At 45.6% G+C, this 15,619-nt stretch overlaps 1 protein-coding gene and 1 long non-coding RNA gene across 2 annotated transcripts in view; both read left to right on the forward strand.

Moving 5' to 3' along the window:
• The window catches only part of DRG1 (developmentally regulated GTP binding protein 1), a 38,968-nt gene that overhangs the window by 840 nt on the left and 22,509 nt on the right, over positions 1–15,619 (forward strand). Inside the window, exons 2-4 of the mRNA XM_033233293.1 lie at positions 274–397; positions 2,965–3,140; positions 12,242–12,311. Coding sequence (XP_033089184.1) covers positions 274–397; positions 2,965–3,140; positions 12,242–12,311 — 370 coding nt within the window. The remainder of the gene's footprint in view (positions 1–273; positions 398–2,964; positions 3,141–12,241; positions 12,312–15,619) is intronic.
• On the forward strand, positions 4,416–5,248 carry LOC117096226. Its single transcript, XR_004442396.1, has 2 exons — positions 4,416–4,666; positions 4,988–5,248. It is a non-coding gene; the product is annotated as an uncharacterized LOC117096226 (long non-coding RNA).

Consider the following 15,619-nt stretch of genomic DNA (forward strand, 5'->3'; position numbering starts at 1 on the left):
CTACAAACAGTAGAAAAGGAACCCGCAGATGGGTTTTAGTCTAGTCGGGGGCACTAATTGGAATGACCTTAATCGTCTCTCCTTTTTGGGCCTTACTTTGCTTTGTAGTGAGGGAAATAAGCTGAATGGGGGAGAGAATGGATTTTTTACTCTTTTAAAGCCTGTAAAATGGGTATGCTAACATTAGTAGTACTTGGGGAAAGAAATGATTCTCTCAAAGCTGGGGGAAGCGTTCACTGCTTCTAATTTATGGCTGTGATTCCTCCCTTTTAGATGGCTCGGACTCAAAAGAACAAGGCCACAGCACACCACCTGGGGCTGCTTAAGGCTCGTCTTGCTAAGCTTCGTCGAGAACTCATTACTCCAAAGGGTGGTGGTGGTGGGGGTCCAGGAGAAGGTTTGTGCTATTCTTCAGTATATATACTTTTGGGTATAATTTTTGTCAAAATAGTACATACATGTGGTTTAAAAATAACTAAAGATGGCCCAGTGCAGTGCCTCAACGCCTGCAATCCTAGCACACTGGGAGGCTAAGATAGGAGGATTACTTGAGACCAGGAGTTCAGGACCAGCCTGATCAATATAGACCCCCAACTCAAAAATAGACTCCCATCTCTTTTTTTGAGACGGAGTTTCGCTCTTACTGCCCAGGCTGGAGTACAATGGCGAGATCTCAGCTCACCGCAACCTCCGCCTCCTGGTTTCAAGTGCTCCTGCATCAGCCTCCCGAGTAGCTGGGATTACAGGCATGCGCTACCATACCCAGCTAATTTTTGTTTTTTTAGTGGAGACGGGGTTTCTTCATGTTGGTCAGGTTGGTCTCGAACTCCTGACCTCAGGTGATCCACCCACCTCGGCCTCCCAAAGTGCTGGGATTACAGGCGTGCGCCACTGTGCCCAGCCAAAAAAAAAAGTTTTTTAAAAAGAGAAAAATAAGATGTTCTACTAAAGTAGATTTATATCTTCTAGGTATGAATTCTTGAACCGTGTTTATTTTTATTCTGCCGGTTTCAGAGGCAAATGGATATTGTCTTAAGTGTACTGTAGTTTTATTTATATCCTGCACTGATACAAAATGATTTACATGTGCTGGTTGCAATGGCTTACTCTTGTAATCCTAGAACTTTGGGAGGCTGAAGCAGGAGGATTGCGTGAGGCCAGGAGTTCGGAACCAGCAAATCCCTGTCTCTACAGGCTTACAAATGAGGCATAGGTATGAAAGAAGATGTACAAAATATAAAAAATTATCCTAGCATAGTGGTACATGTCTGTGGTCTCAGCTACTTGGGAGGCTGAGTTGGGAGGACTGCTTGAACCCAGGAGGTTGAGGCTGCAGTGAGTTGTGATGGCGCCACTGTACTCCATCCTGGGTGATAGAGTGAGATCTCATTTTAAGAAAACCAAAGTAGGACTGGGCGTGGTGGCTCACTCCTGTAATCCCAGCACTTCGGGAGGCCGAGGTGGGTGGATTACAGGTCAGGAGTTTGAGACCAGCCTGACCAACATGGTGAAACCCCATCTCTGCTAAAAATACAAAAATTAGCTGGGTATGGTAGCACGCACCTGTAATCCCAGCTACTCAGGAGGCTGAGGCAGGAGAATCACTTGAACCTGGGAGGTAGAGTTTGCTGTGAGCCGAGATCATGTACTCCAGCCTGGATGACAGAGCTAGACTCTGTCTCACAAAAAAAAAAAAAGAAAACCAAAGTAGATTTACATTGGCTTACAGAAATATGTAAATCAGTATCATCAACAAGATTAAAAATAAGTAAGGAAATTGATGCAAAGGGAAAATGTAGGAAAAATAAGTTGAAGCCAAGAGAGATAAGATTTAGGACTAAAAGGAATGGTGTAAGATCTGTGCACCTGGTAGAGAAGGGTGATTTGATTCTGAACTTGTTTGCAGCCATTGTAAAAAAAAAAAAAAAAAAAAAAAGAAAAACCCAGTCAGTCATGCAATTTACAGAATTTGTAAGACAAAAAAACAAAAACAAAACTTTTTAATTAATTAGTTTGTTTATTTTAGTTATAAAAGGGTGGCTGCTCCATAGGCAGAGCAGGGCTACACCATAGGTAGAGTAGCTAACAACCCTATTTTTGGATCATTTTTCATACATATGTTTGAACTGTACCTTTTTTTTTTTTTTTTTCGGAGACCGGGTATTGCTGTGTTGTCCAGGCTGGAGCACAGTGGTGTGATCACAGCTCACTGCAGCCTCAACCTCCTGGGCTGAAGTGATCCTCCCACCTCAGCCTCTCAAGTAGCTGAGACCTACAGGCGTACACCACTATGCCTGGCTAATTTTTGTATTTTTTGTAGAGACAAGGTTTTGCCATGTTGCTCAGGCTTAACCTGAATTCCTGGGCTCAAGAGGTCCTGCTGCCTCAGCCTCTGGAATAGCAAGGACTATAGATCTGTGCCACTGTGCCTGACTTTTTTGAATACAGTTTTTTTGTTTGTTTGTTTTGAGGTGGAGTCTCGCTCTGGCGCCCACGTTGGAGTGTAGCGGCGTGATCTCCGCTCACTGCAAGCTCCTTCTCCCGGGTTCACGCCATTCTCCTGCCTCAGCCTCCCCAGTAGCTAGGACTACAGGCACCCGCCACCACGCCCGGCTACTTTTTTGTATTTTTTAGTAGAGATGGGGTTTCACCATGTTAGCCAGGATGGTCTCGATCTCCTGACCTCGTAATCCGCCCACCTCGGCCTCCCAAAGTGCTGGGATTACAAGCGTGAGCCACCGCTCCTGGCCTGAATACAGTTTTTTTAATATCATACACTGCATTGAATTTTGTGAATTGCTGTGCCCTTAAGTTTTGTGTGCTTGAGTTCTCCTTTAAAGGTAAACCATAAAAAGTTTGAGAAATAGTTAGAGGGATAGGCAGTAAAATATATGAAAGAAATTATGTGAGTCGTAACACTCCTGGGGATAACTCTTCTCTTTTTGGTATTCATTGATGTTTTAGGTTTTGATGTGGCCAAGACAGGTGATGCTCGAATTGGATTTGTTGGTTTTCCATCTGTGGGGAAGTCAACACTGCTTAGTAACCTGGCAGGGGTATATTCTGAGGTGGCAGCCTATGAATTCACTACTCTGACCACTGTGCCTGGTGTCATCAGATACAAAGGTGCCAAGATCCAGGTGAGTCAAGCCTGCAGACTAAGGAGGGAAAGATATCTATTCTTCATTTAGGAAGAACTTTATTGGGAGCTCACTGTATGCCAGGCCTGATCTTTGATCTACCAGGCACTTACTACCTGGTAGGGGAAATAGAGCAGTACCGTAATAAAATGGGATAGTGCATGTGAAAATGCAGAGAAAGGGCTGGGCACAGTGGCTCACGCCTGTAATCCCAGCACTTTGGGAGGCCAAGGCAGGCAGATCACCTGAGGTCGGGAGTTTGAGACCAGCCTGGCCAACATGGAGAAATCCCATCTCTACTAAAAATATAAAATTAGCCAGGCGTGGTGGCACATGCCTGTAATCCCAGCAACTCAGGAGGCTGAGGCAGGAGAATCACTTGAACTACTTTTTCACTTGAGGGTGGGGGCTGGTACTACAGGTGAGCACCACCATGTCCGGCTAATTTTTTATATTTTTAGTAGAGATGGGGTTTCACCATGCTGATCAGGCTGGTCTCGAACCCCTGACCTTGTGATCCACCCACGTTGGCCTCCCAAAGTGTGGGATTACAGGTGTGAGCCACTGCGCCTGACCCCCTGGTTGTATTTTTAATGGTCTTTTTTTCCAGCTGGTCAGATGTCCATGCAGAGACACATGTCCCTTTTTGGGATCCTATGTCCAAATGCATATGACAAGAATGAAGCAGTGTGGACGTATCTGGACTCTGGACCATGGCTTGATTCTAGCTGGTTTCAGGGTCTTGTTGAGTCACAGCTTTGGCAGCTCAAGATAATGACTTTTTTGTGTGTGTGTGTGGGATGCTATTGACACCTCTCTCAGGACTTTTGAGTATTTCAAAATAGAGTTGTTTAACTCCTCTGCTTCTCTTTCCCAGAAAACCTTCATTCTTTCAGTCTCTTCTGAGCTTCGAGTCCCCCAGCTTTTTTTTTGCGTGGTGCTCTCTTTCCTCCGTTTGTCCTCTGCCTCTGTTTCTCCTCCTCTTTTGGCTTTCTTCAGAAACTAAGTTATATAAGCATACTAGTAGATATCCTTAATCTTTTTTTTTTTTTTTTTTGGAGACAGAGTCTCACTCTATCTCCCAGGCTGGAATGCAGTGGCACAATCTCAGCTCACTGCACCCTCCACCTCCTGGGTTCCAGCAATTCTCCTGCTTCAGCCTCCCGAGTAAGCTGGGACTACAGGCACGCACTCCCACACCCGGCTAATTTTTGTATTTTTTTTTTTTTGTAGAGATGGGGTTTTGCCATATGGCCAGGCTGGTCTCGAGCTCCTGACCTTGTGATCCTGCTGCCTCAGCCTCCCAAAGTGCTGGGATTACAGGCATGAGCCACCACGCCCAGCCAGGTGTCCTTAATCTTAACTGGATTAAGTTGATTGCCCAGGATGTTCCCTAAAAAGCTGTTTCATGGGATAGGACTCGTTATCTGACTTGGTGGGGGAAGAATACAGAATTAGACCCACTTAAAGAGGGAGTTTTATTTTTGTTTCTTTTTTTTGTGTAAGGAAGGTCTTTAACAGTAAAGGTGCCGGCCGGGCGCGGTGGCTCAAGCCTGTAATCCCAGCACTTTGGGAGGCCGAGATGGGCGGATCACGAGGTCAGGAGATCGAGACCATCCTGGCTAACACGGTGAAACCCCGTCTCTACTAAAAAAAATACAAAAAATTAGCCGGGCGAGATGGTGGGCGCCTGTAGTCCCAGCTACTCGGGAGGCTGAGGCGAGAGAATGGCGTAAACCCAGGAGGCGGAGCTTGCAGTGAGCAGTGAGCTGAGATCCGGCCACTGCACTCCAGCCTGGGCGACAGAGCGAGACTCCGTCTCAAAAAAAAAAAAAAAAACAGTAAAGGTGCCTAAAAATGGAGTGGTACCTCTTATTTAATGAATTACTGTGTGTGAAGAAGTCCAAGTAATGGGTGAACCACCACTCACCACAGATGTTGTAAAGAAGACTGATGTATCCCATAGGCAGATATTGGCCTACAGAGTGGGTATACAGTGCTTTGAAAATTATGGGACTTAGGTTTTACCTTGCTAAAGTCTCTAGAACTCCTTTTGCACTATGCATAGTTGATTTATGTATTTAAGTTGCCTGCTTTAACTTCTTTCTTTTTTTTTTTTTTGAGACAGAGTCTCGCTCTGTTGCCCAGGCTGGAGTGCAGTGGCACGATCTTGGCTCACTGCAACCTCTGCCTCTTGGGATCATGCCATTCTCCTTCCTCAGGCTCCCGAGTAGCTGGGACTACAGGTGCCCTCCACCACGCACGGTTAATTTTTTTGTATTTTTAGTAGAGATGGGTTTTACCGTGTTAGCCAGGGTGGTCTCGATCTCCTGACCTTGTGATCTGCCCGCCTCAACCTCCCAAAGTGCTGGGATTACAGGCGTGAGCCACCGTGCCTGGCCTCGCCTGCTTTAACTTCTAAAGGCATTGGAGTTTGAAGTAGTTTAATGTTCAATTCCTTAAAATTCTGTAATTCCATTTTTTTTTTTTTTTTTGGAGACAGCATCTTGCTTTGTCTTCCAAGCTGGAGTGCAGTGGCATGGTCTTGGCTCACTGCAACCTCCGCCTCCTGGGTTCAAGCAATTCTCCTACCTCAGCCTGCTGAGTAGCTGGGATTTCAGCCACACGCCATCACACCCAGCTAATTTTTTGTGTGTTTTTAGTAGAAACGGAGTTTCACCATGTTTGCCAGGCTGGTTTTGAACTCCTGACCTCAAGTGATCTGCCTACCTTGGCCTTCCAAAATGGTGATTACAGGCATGAGCCACTGCACCCGGCCCCATGATTTAAATAAATATGTTTTTCTTAGATTTTGGTTGGTTGTAACATTAAATTCAGATATATAAAGCCTTGACTGTTTATTGAATGTTGCTTATTAGGCATTGACTGTTTTATTGAATGTTGTTATTGAATGTTGAATCATTAGTTGCTACATTTAAATTCTTAAACCTAACTTTTAAAATATTTTCCTCTGAAGAAAAGCTAAATTTAGGTTGCCTTTACTTTTGTAAAGGCCTTAATAAATTTCCTTTTTTTTTTTTCTGAGAAGGAGTCTTGCTCTGTCGCCCAGGTTGGAGTGCAGTGGCGCAATCTCAGCTCACTGCAAGCTCCGCCTCCTGGGCTCACGCCATTCTCCTGCCTCAGCCTCCTGAGTAGCTGGGACTACAGGCGCCCGTCACCACGCCTGGCTAATTTTTTTGTATTTTTAGTAGAGACGGGGTTTCACTGTGTTAGCCAGGATGGTCTTGATCTCCTGACCTCGTGATCTGCCCGCCTTGGCCTCCCAAAGTGCTGGGATTACAGGTGTGAGCTACCATGCCCGGCCTCTTTTTTTTTTAAGAGATGGAGGCTTGCTGTGTTGCCCAGGCTGGAGTGCAGTGGCGTGATTCGGCTCACTGCAACTTCCGCCTCCAGAATTTAAGTGATTCTTGTGCCTCAGCCTCCCGAGTAGCTGGGACTACATGCGCATGCCTCCACACCTGGCTAATTTTTGTATTTTCAGTAGAGATGGGGTTTCACCATATTGGCCAGACTGGTCTTGAACTCCTGACCTCGTGATCTGCATGCCTCGGCCTCTCAAAGTTCTGGGATTATAGACTTTTGAGCCACCGCACCTGTCTGGGCCTTAATGAATTTTCTGCCTGTGTTCAGCTGCCACAGTTAGAAAGCCCTTGCACTTTTTCCCTCAGTTTATTTATTCTCTCTTTCAGATGGTCTTTTTGAGGTTAAAGTCATATTCCAGTTTTAACAAGTTTTAGATTATTCATGTAGATTATTTGAATTCTCGCTAATATCAGTTCTCATACTGTTGGGTGTGTGTGTGTGTGTGTGTGTGTGTGTGTGTGTGTGTGTGTGTTGTGGGGGGGCGTTATTTATTTTTTTATTTGAGACGGAGTCTCACTCTGTTGCCCAGGCTGGAGTGCAGTGGTGCGATCTTGGCTCACTACAGTCTCCGCCTTCTGGGTTCAAGCGATTCTCCTGTCTCGGCCTCTCAAGTAGCTGGGATTACAGGTGCCCACCACTATGCCCAGCTAATTTTTGTATTTTTAGTAGAGACGGGGTTTCACCATGTTGGTCAGGCTAGTCTCGAACTTCTGTCCTCAGGTGATCCACTCGCCTCGGCCTCCTAAAGTGCTGGGATTATAGGTGTGAGCAACCGTGCCTGGCCTTTTCTTTTTCTTTTTTTTTTTTTTTTTTTTTTGAGATGAAGTCTCACTGTGTTGCCCAAGCTGGAGTGCAGTGGCACAACCTCAGTTCACTGCAACCTCCACCTCCCGGGTTCAAGTGATTCTCCTGCCTCAGCCTCCTGAGTAGCTAGGACTATAGGTATGTGCCACCATGCCCGGCTAATTTTTATTTTGGTGATATTGTCCCCTATCAGTTGGTTATGGTTGTGTCTATAGAGTTTCTCTAAAGTTCCCTTTTTCAACAGTTAATATATATTTTAGGGGAGATACTTCAAGAAGATGCAAATCCTGTTTTTCCTCAAACTTTTGCCTGCCCATTGTAGCATCCATCTGTGGGTCTTGTCTATAACAGTTATTATTGTACTTCTTGCCTCATGGTAATTCTCCTTCACACTGTCACCCAGGGTGAGTGCAGTGGCACGGGCATGATCATGGCTCACTGTAGCCTCAACCTCCCGGGCTCAAGTGATCCTTCCATCTTAGCCTTCCAAGTAGCTGGGACTATAGGCATGCGCCACCATGCCTGACAAATTTTTTATTTTTTATAGAGACAGAGTCTCAATATGTTGCCCAGGCTGGTCTCGAACTCCTATACACAAGCAGTCCACCTGCCTCAGCCTCCTGAGGTGCTGGGGTTATAGGCTTGAGCCACTGTGCTGGGCCTGAGTATGTTCTTTTGTTTTATTTTTATTTTTTCTTTTCTTTTTTTTTTTTTTTTGAGTAGGTTCTTGAATGGAGAAGTTGAACTGTCTAGCACCTCCTAAATCAGTTTTCATTGTAGTTTATTTAATGCAAAGTATATTTCTGTAATTTCTTATATTCTTAGAGCAAAGCATATCTGATTTAAATTATCTTTTGGCCAGGCATGGTGACTCAAGCCTATAATCCCAGTACTTTGGGAGGCCAAGGTGAGCGGATCACCTGAGGTCAGGAGTTCGAGACCAGGTTGGCCAACATGGTGAAACCCTGTCTCTACTAAAAATGCACAAATAAAGTAGTGGGGCGTGGTGGCAGGCATCTGTAATCCCAGCTACTTGGGAGACTGAGGCAGGAGAATTGCTTGAACCCGAGAGGTGGAGGTTGCAGTTAGCCGAGATAACACCACTGCACTCTAGCCTGGGCGATGGAGCAAGAGTGTATCTCAAAAGAAAAAAGAAAAAAAAAAAAAAAAAAAAAGGAAAGAAAGAAAGAAAGGGGAGTCTCGCTGCATCGCCCAGGCTGGAGTGCAGTGGTGTTATCTTGGCTCACTGCAACCTCCACCTCCCGAGTTCAAGCAATTCTCCTGCCTTAGCCTCCCGAGTTGCTGGGATTACAGGTGCCTGCCACCACGCCCCGCTAATTTTTTTGTGTATTTTTAGTAGAGATGGGGTTTCACCATGTTGGCCAAGCTGGCCTCAAACTCTTGACTTCAGGTGATCCGCTCACGTTGGCCTCCGAAAGTGCTGGGATTATAGACTTGAGCCACCATGCCCGGCTGAGAATACCTGTTACAAAACAAGGCCGGACACTGTGGCTCATGCCTCTAATCCCAGCATTTTGGGAGGCTGACGCGAGCAGATCACTTGAGGTCAGGAGTTCAAGACCAGCCTGGCCAACATGCTGAAACCTTGTCTGTACTAAAAATACATAAAAAAATTGGTGGGGCATCATGGTGAGCACCTGTAATCCCAGCTACTCAGGAGGCTGAGGCACGAGAATCGCTTGAACCTGAGAGGTGGAGGTTATAGTGAGCCAAGATTGCACCACTGCATTCCAGCCTGGGTGGTAGAGCGAGACTCATTCTCAAAAAAAAAAACAAAGATATTTTAAGTGATGTTTTAATAAGCTGCATCTCTGTTTTCAGTTCATTTGTGTGTATAATTCACTATTTTTTTTTTTTTTTTGAGACCGAGTCTCGCTGTCGCCCAGGCTGGAGTGCAGTGGCCGGATCTCAGCTCACTGCTGCCTCCCGGGTTTACGCCATTCTCCTGCCTCAGCCTCCCGAGTAGCTGGGACTATAGGCGCCCGCCACCTCGCCCGGCTAGCTTTTTGTATTTTTTAGTAGAGACGGGGTTTCACCATGTTAGCCAGGATGGTCTCGAACTCCTGACCTCGTGATCTGCCCGTCTCGGCCTCCCAAAGTGCTGGGATTACAGGCTTGAGCCACCGCGCCCGGCATAATTCACTATTGGCCATACAGTAGACCTTGGTATTTTTAGATTTTATGTTTGTTTTAACTGTTTTGACTGATTCTTTTTTTTTTTTTTTTTTTTTGAGACGGAGTCTCGCTCTGTCACCCAGGCTGGAGTGCAGTGGCCGGATCTCAGCTCACTGCAAGCTCCGCCTCCCGGGTTCACGCCATTCTCCTGCCTCAGCCTCCCAAGTAGCTGGGACTACAGGCGCCGCCACCTCGCCCGGCTAGTTTTGTATATTTTTAGTAGAGACGGAGTTTCACCGTGTTAGCCAGGATGGTCTCGATCTCCTGACCTTGTGATCCGCCCGTCTCGGCCTCCCAAAGTGCTGGGATTACAGGCTTGAGCCACCGCGCCCGGCCAGTTTTGACTGATTCTTAAGGGCAGTCAAGTTAATAGTTTATAATTTTGCTGAGATGTAAATTTGAATCACATGTGCTGTGGGGTTGGTTTTTTTTTTTTTTTTCAGTCACATCATTAGGTACACTGACTTCTGTGAAGTTTTTACGTTACTGCATTTTCTGGGCAGTTGAGCAGTCATTTTTATCTTTTTAAAATATCTTAAAATTTATTTATTTTTATTATTTTTTGAGACAGTCTTACTGTGTTGCCCAGGCTGGAGTGCAGTGGCATAATCTCGGCTCACTGCAACCTTCACCTCTCGGGTTCAAGTCATTCTTGTGCCTCAGCCTCCAGAGTAGCTGGGATTACAGGCGTGTGCCACCACACCCAGCTAACTTTTGTATGTTTTGTACAGACGAGGTTTCACCATGTTGGCCAGGATGGTCTCGAACTCCTGAGCTCAAGCGATCTGCCTGCTTCAGCCTCTAGGAAAGTGCTGTGGAATTATAGGTGTGAGTTACTGGGCCCAGCCTGAGCAATCATTTTTTATTGGGGCACACATCAGAGTCACTTGTGAAGCTTTTTGAAGTACAGATCCATATCTGAACCCTAGTTTGGCCCTTCAAATCAGAATCTGCAGGGATGGGTTTCAGCTCTCTACATTTTTTAAGTTTTTCCAGATGATTCAGTTATGCTTTCCTGCTTAAGAACAGCTATAGAAATTTTTGTAAGTTGAGGATTTGCAGAAATCTCAATATATATCATATATAAATATCAAGATTGAGCTGATACCTGCTTTAAGGAATTTATATGGAGGCTCAGCCTTCTGAAAAGTAGGGAAACATTGAAAAATATTAATGTAGAATTGGCCGGTCATGGTGGCTCACTCCTGTAATTCTAGTACTTTGCGAGGCTGAGGTGGGTGGATTTCCTGAGCTCAGGAGTTGGGAGACCAGCCTGGGCAACGCATTGAAACCCTGTCTCTACTAAAATACAAAAAATTAGCCGGGTGTGGCGGTGCGTGCCCTGTAGTCTCAGCTACTCTGGAGGCTGAGACGGGAGAATTGCTAGAACCTGGGGGGCAGAGGTTGTAGTGAGCCGAGATCGTGCCACTGCACTCCAGCCAGGGTGGCAGAGTGAGACTCTGTCTTTTAAAAAAGTTAATGTAGAATAATAGATTTTGGCTAGAAAACATGGGTTATAAACTATTAGGACTATGACTTTGGACAAGTCACTTACCTGCTGTGAACTTCAGCTAGTATCCTTATCTCACAGGGTTGTTATGCATTTTCAACTAGGTAAAGTACATAAAAAACCTGGCCTGGGCGCGGTGGCTCATGCCTGTAATCCCAGCACTTTGGGAGGTCGAGGCAGGCAGATCACGAGGTCAGGAGTTTGAGACTAGCCTGGCCAATATGGTGAAACCCCGTCCCTACTAAAAATACAAAAATTAGCCAGGCGTGGTGGCGTGCACCTGTAGTCCCCAGCTGCTCAGGAGTTTGAGGCAGAAGAATCGCTTGAACCCGGGAGGTGGAGGTTTCAGTGAGCGGAGGTGGTGCCACTGCACTCCAGCTTGGGCAACAGAGTGAGACTGTGTCTCCCAAAACAGAAAACAAAAAACGCCTATAGGCTGGGCATGGTGGCTCACACCTGTAATTCCAACACTTTGGGAGGCTTAGGCAGGCAGATCACCTGAGGTCAGGAGTTCGACACCCGCCTGGCCAACATGGTGAAACCATCCGTACTAAAAATACACAAAAGTTTGCTGGGCATGGTGGCGGGTGCCTGTAATCCCAGCTACTTGGTAGGCTGAGGCAGGAGAATTGCTTGAACCCAAGAGGCAAAGGTTACAGTGAGCCGAAATTGTGCCGTTGCACTGCAACCTGGGTAAAAAGCATGAAACTCATCTCCCAGAAAAAAAAAAGCCTGTAGCTGAAATTTAGTAGATGCTTATTAAAAGTAATATTCATGGCCAGGCGCAGTGGCTCACGCCTGTAATCCTAGCACTTTGGGAGGCCGAGGCGGGAGGATCACAAGGTCAGGAGATCAAGACCATCCTGGCTAACACAGTGAAACCCCGTCTCTACTAAAAATACAAAAAAATTAGCCGGGCGTAGTGGCGGGTGCCTGTAGTCTCAGCTACTCGGGGAGGCTGAGGCAGGAGAATGGCGTGGAGGTGGAGCTTGCAGTGAGCCGAGATCGCGCCACTGCACTCCAGCCTGGGCAATAAAGCGAGACTCTGTCTCAAAAAAAAAAAAAAAGTAATATTCACACACTCACTTATAAGGAAGATTGGATTTGGGTCTGATAAATTATAGGTACTTGAGAAATTCTGTTTGATATTTTCAAATGTATAACTAATTTTTTCTTTCATCCTCTTCCACCATTCTTAATCTTGCAGCTCCTGGATCTCCCAGGTATCATTGAAGGTGCCAAGGATGGGAAAGGTAGAGGTCGTCAAGTCATTGCAGGTGAGTGGCACTTGCCACCATCCTGGGATTTCATTCCCTTCTCTGATACTGTTCCTTTAGTCAGGGACTACTAGGCTTGAGGTTATACCACAGTGAAGGGCATAGTTTCACCTGACTTCTCATTAGAGGTGAAACTTGAAGGGACCTCAGCTGCAACGTTAGCAGTGTTCTGAATTTGTGCTGTCCAACATTGTAGCTCCTAGGCATGTATGGGTATAGAGCTCTTGAAATGTGCCTAGTACAATTAAGGAGTTAGTGGAGTCTGTATTGGACAATGCAGCTTTAGACGTTTTATATGGCCATCATATTGAGATCTTCTGTTCTTCTCTTGTGTGGGATCTTCTATTTCCTAGAGGCAATGTCTACTTTTTTGGATGTTTTGCTGAAACACATTCTTTAATAACTTCCCCAGAGAGGATGAATGATACAGGTAAATTTTTCTGTCTTCTCATTTTTTTTTTTTTTTTGGAGGGGGACAGTGGCTCACTCTGTCATCCAGGCTGGAGTACAGTGGGACAATCCTGGCTCACTGCAACCTCTGCCTCCTGGGTTCAAGGAATCCTCCCATCTCAGCCTCCCAGGTAGCAGGGATTACAGGGGTGTGCCACTATGCCTGGCTAATTTTTTTTTCTTTCTTTTTTTTTTTTTTTGTAGAGACGGAGTTTCACCATGTTGCCCAGGTTGGTCTCAAATTCCTGAGCTCAAGTGATGTGCCTGCCTTGGTTTCCCAGAGTGCTGTCCTTTCATGTTTGAAGATTATTTTTATTTTACCCTTGTACTGGGGTCATTAATTTTGCTGTTCATAGATTTATAAATTAGAAGTCATTTTCTCTCAGAAATTTGAAGAACACTGTGTTATAGCGTCTACTGTTGCTGTTGGTCCAATAGTTAGAACTTTTTTTTTGTTTTTTGATAAATAACCAACTTTTTCCCCCTCACTGGAAGATCTTAAAAGCTACTTCAGGCCGAGCGCGGTAGCTCATGCCTGTAATCCCAGCGCTTTGGGAAGCTGAGGCGGGCAAATCACGAGGTCAGGAGATCGAGACCATCCTGGCTAACACAGTGAAACCCTCTCTCTACTAAAACTACAAAAAAATTAGCCGGTGTGGTGGCAGGCACCTGTAGTCCCAGCTACTAGGGAGGCTGAGGCAGGAGAATGGCGTGAACCTGGGAGGTGGAGCTTGCAGTGAACCGAGATCGTGCCACAGAGCGAGACTCTGTATCACAGAAAGGCTACTTCAGCAAATTCTTTTGGGCTTTGTTTGTTTTGTTTTGTTTTTGAGGCGGAGTCTCACTGTCACCCAGGCTAGAGTGCAGTGGCACCATCTTGGCACACTGCAAGCTCCGCCTCCCAGGTTCATGCCATTCTCCTGCCTCAGCCTCCCAAGTAGCTGGGACTTCAGGCGCCCACCACCAAGCCCAGCTATTTTTTGTATTTTTAGTAGAGATGGGGTTTCACCATGTTAGCCAGGATGGTCTCGATCTCCTGATGCTGTGATCTGCCTACCTCGGCCTCCCAAAGTGCTGGGATTACAGGCGTGACCCACCATACCTGGCCCTCTCTTTCTTTTCTTTAATTTATCTTGCTGGATATTTGGTGGAGCCTTTCTTTTTTGTTGTTGTTGGAACAGGGTCTCACTCTCACTCCCATTACCTAGCCTGGAGTGCAGTGGTGGGATCTCGGCTCACTGGAGCCTCAACTCCCTGGACTCAGGTGATCCACCTCAGCCTCCTGAGTAGCAGGGACTACAGGTGCGTGCCACCATACCTGGCTAATTTTTTTGTATTTTTAGTAGAGAGAGTTTTGCCATGTTGCCTGGGCTGCCTTTTTTTTTTTTTTTCTTCTTCTTAATTTCCATCTCCCTTTCCTGGTGTGGTAGCCTCTTTCAGCATGACTACTCATATCTTTCATTTTATTGGAAATTTTCCTGTTTTCTTTGATAATTTCCTCTGAGTTCCTTATTTATGGAAGGACTGCTAATAGAATGCTAGACTTCTGGGCTTATAATTTTCTTAACTTTCTTGTTTTATAAAGACAGAGTCTCACTCTGTCACCTAGGCTTGAGTGCAGCAGCCTGATTATATGTAGCTCACCGTAACTGTGAACTCCTAGGCTCAAGCAATCTTCCCATGTCAGCTTTCTGAGTAGCTAGGACTACAGACATGCAACACCGCGCTGGGCTAAATTTTAAAAAATTTTTTGTAGGGGTCTTGCTGTCTTGCCCAGGCTGGTCTTGAGCCCCTGGGCTCAAGTGATCCTTCTGCCTTGGCCTCCCAAAGTGTTGGGATTACAGGTGTGACCCACTGCACTTGGCCCTTGTAATTTTTTAAAATTATCTTTTGTCTCTTAATTTTTTCTTTAAGTGATTTTCTCAGCATTATCTTCTAATCCTGCTATTGAGTGTATTTCTGCTGTAGTATTGTTTTTAATTTCTAAGACTTTGTTTCTGTCTTCTGATTTTTCCTTTTTTTTTTTAGCATCTTGTTCTTGTTTTGTGGATGCATTATTTTCTCTTAGACTCTTGTGTATTCTATTTGCTTTTTTTTTTTTTTTTTGGAGATGGAGTCCCACTGTGTTGCCCAGGCTGGAGTGCAATGGCACGATCTCGGCTCACTGCAACCTCTGCCTCCTGAGTTCAAGTGATTCTCCTGCCTCAGCCTCCTGAGTAGCTGGAATTATAGGCACCTGCCACCACGCCTGGCTAATTTTTGTATTTTTAGTAGAGATGGGGTTTCACCACGTTGGCCAGGCTGGTCTTGAACTCCTGATCTCAGGTGATCCACCCACCTTGGCCTCCCAAAGTGCTGGGATTACAGGCATGAGCCACCGGGCCCTCCCGACTCCTATCTATTCTTAACAAGGACACATATGACTTCCCCATTGTTAAACCTGATGCCCAGTTTATTGTCCACATCTTTCTAAAGAGAGTAACACAGTTGATCACTCCTTCCTTGAAGTATTTGCTTTACCTGATCTCTGACACCAGTGCTTCTTCCTGGTCTCCTTTGCTTGATCTGCCCCATCATCAAGCCCTCTAAATGTGGATTGCCGCAATGCCTAATCTTGGAGATTCTTTTCTTCTCTGTCTCTGCTCTGTCTATGCCGAATGAGGGTTATTTCATCTAGTTCTTTGGTTTTAAATGTCTGGATCTATATTCTAATGATTATGAAATGTGTGGCAGTATTTTGCCTTCTGATGACTGCAGACCAGCTGCCAACATATCTCAGCTTGGATGTCTAATTAGGTGTCTCAAACTTAACTTGTATAAGATTACATTCTTGATCTTAGCTCAGGCGGGGCGATCAC

The sequence above is a fragment of the Trachypithecus francoisi genome, unplaced genomic scaffold, assembly GCF_009764315.1.
Source record: "Trachypithecus francoisi isolate TF-2019V2 unplaced genomic scaffold, Tfra_2.0 Lachesis_group14, whole genome shotgun sequence".
NCBI lineage: Eukaryota > Metazoa > Chordata > Mammalia > Primates > Cercopithecidae > Trachypithecus > Trachypithecus francoisi.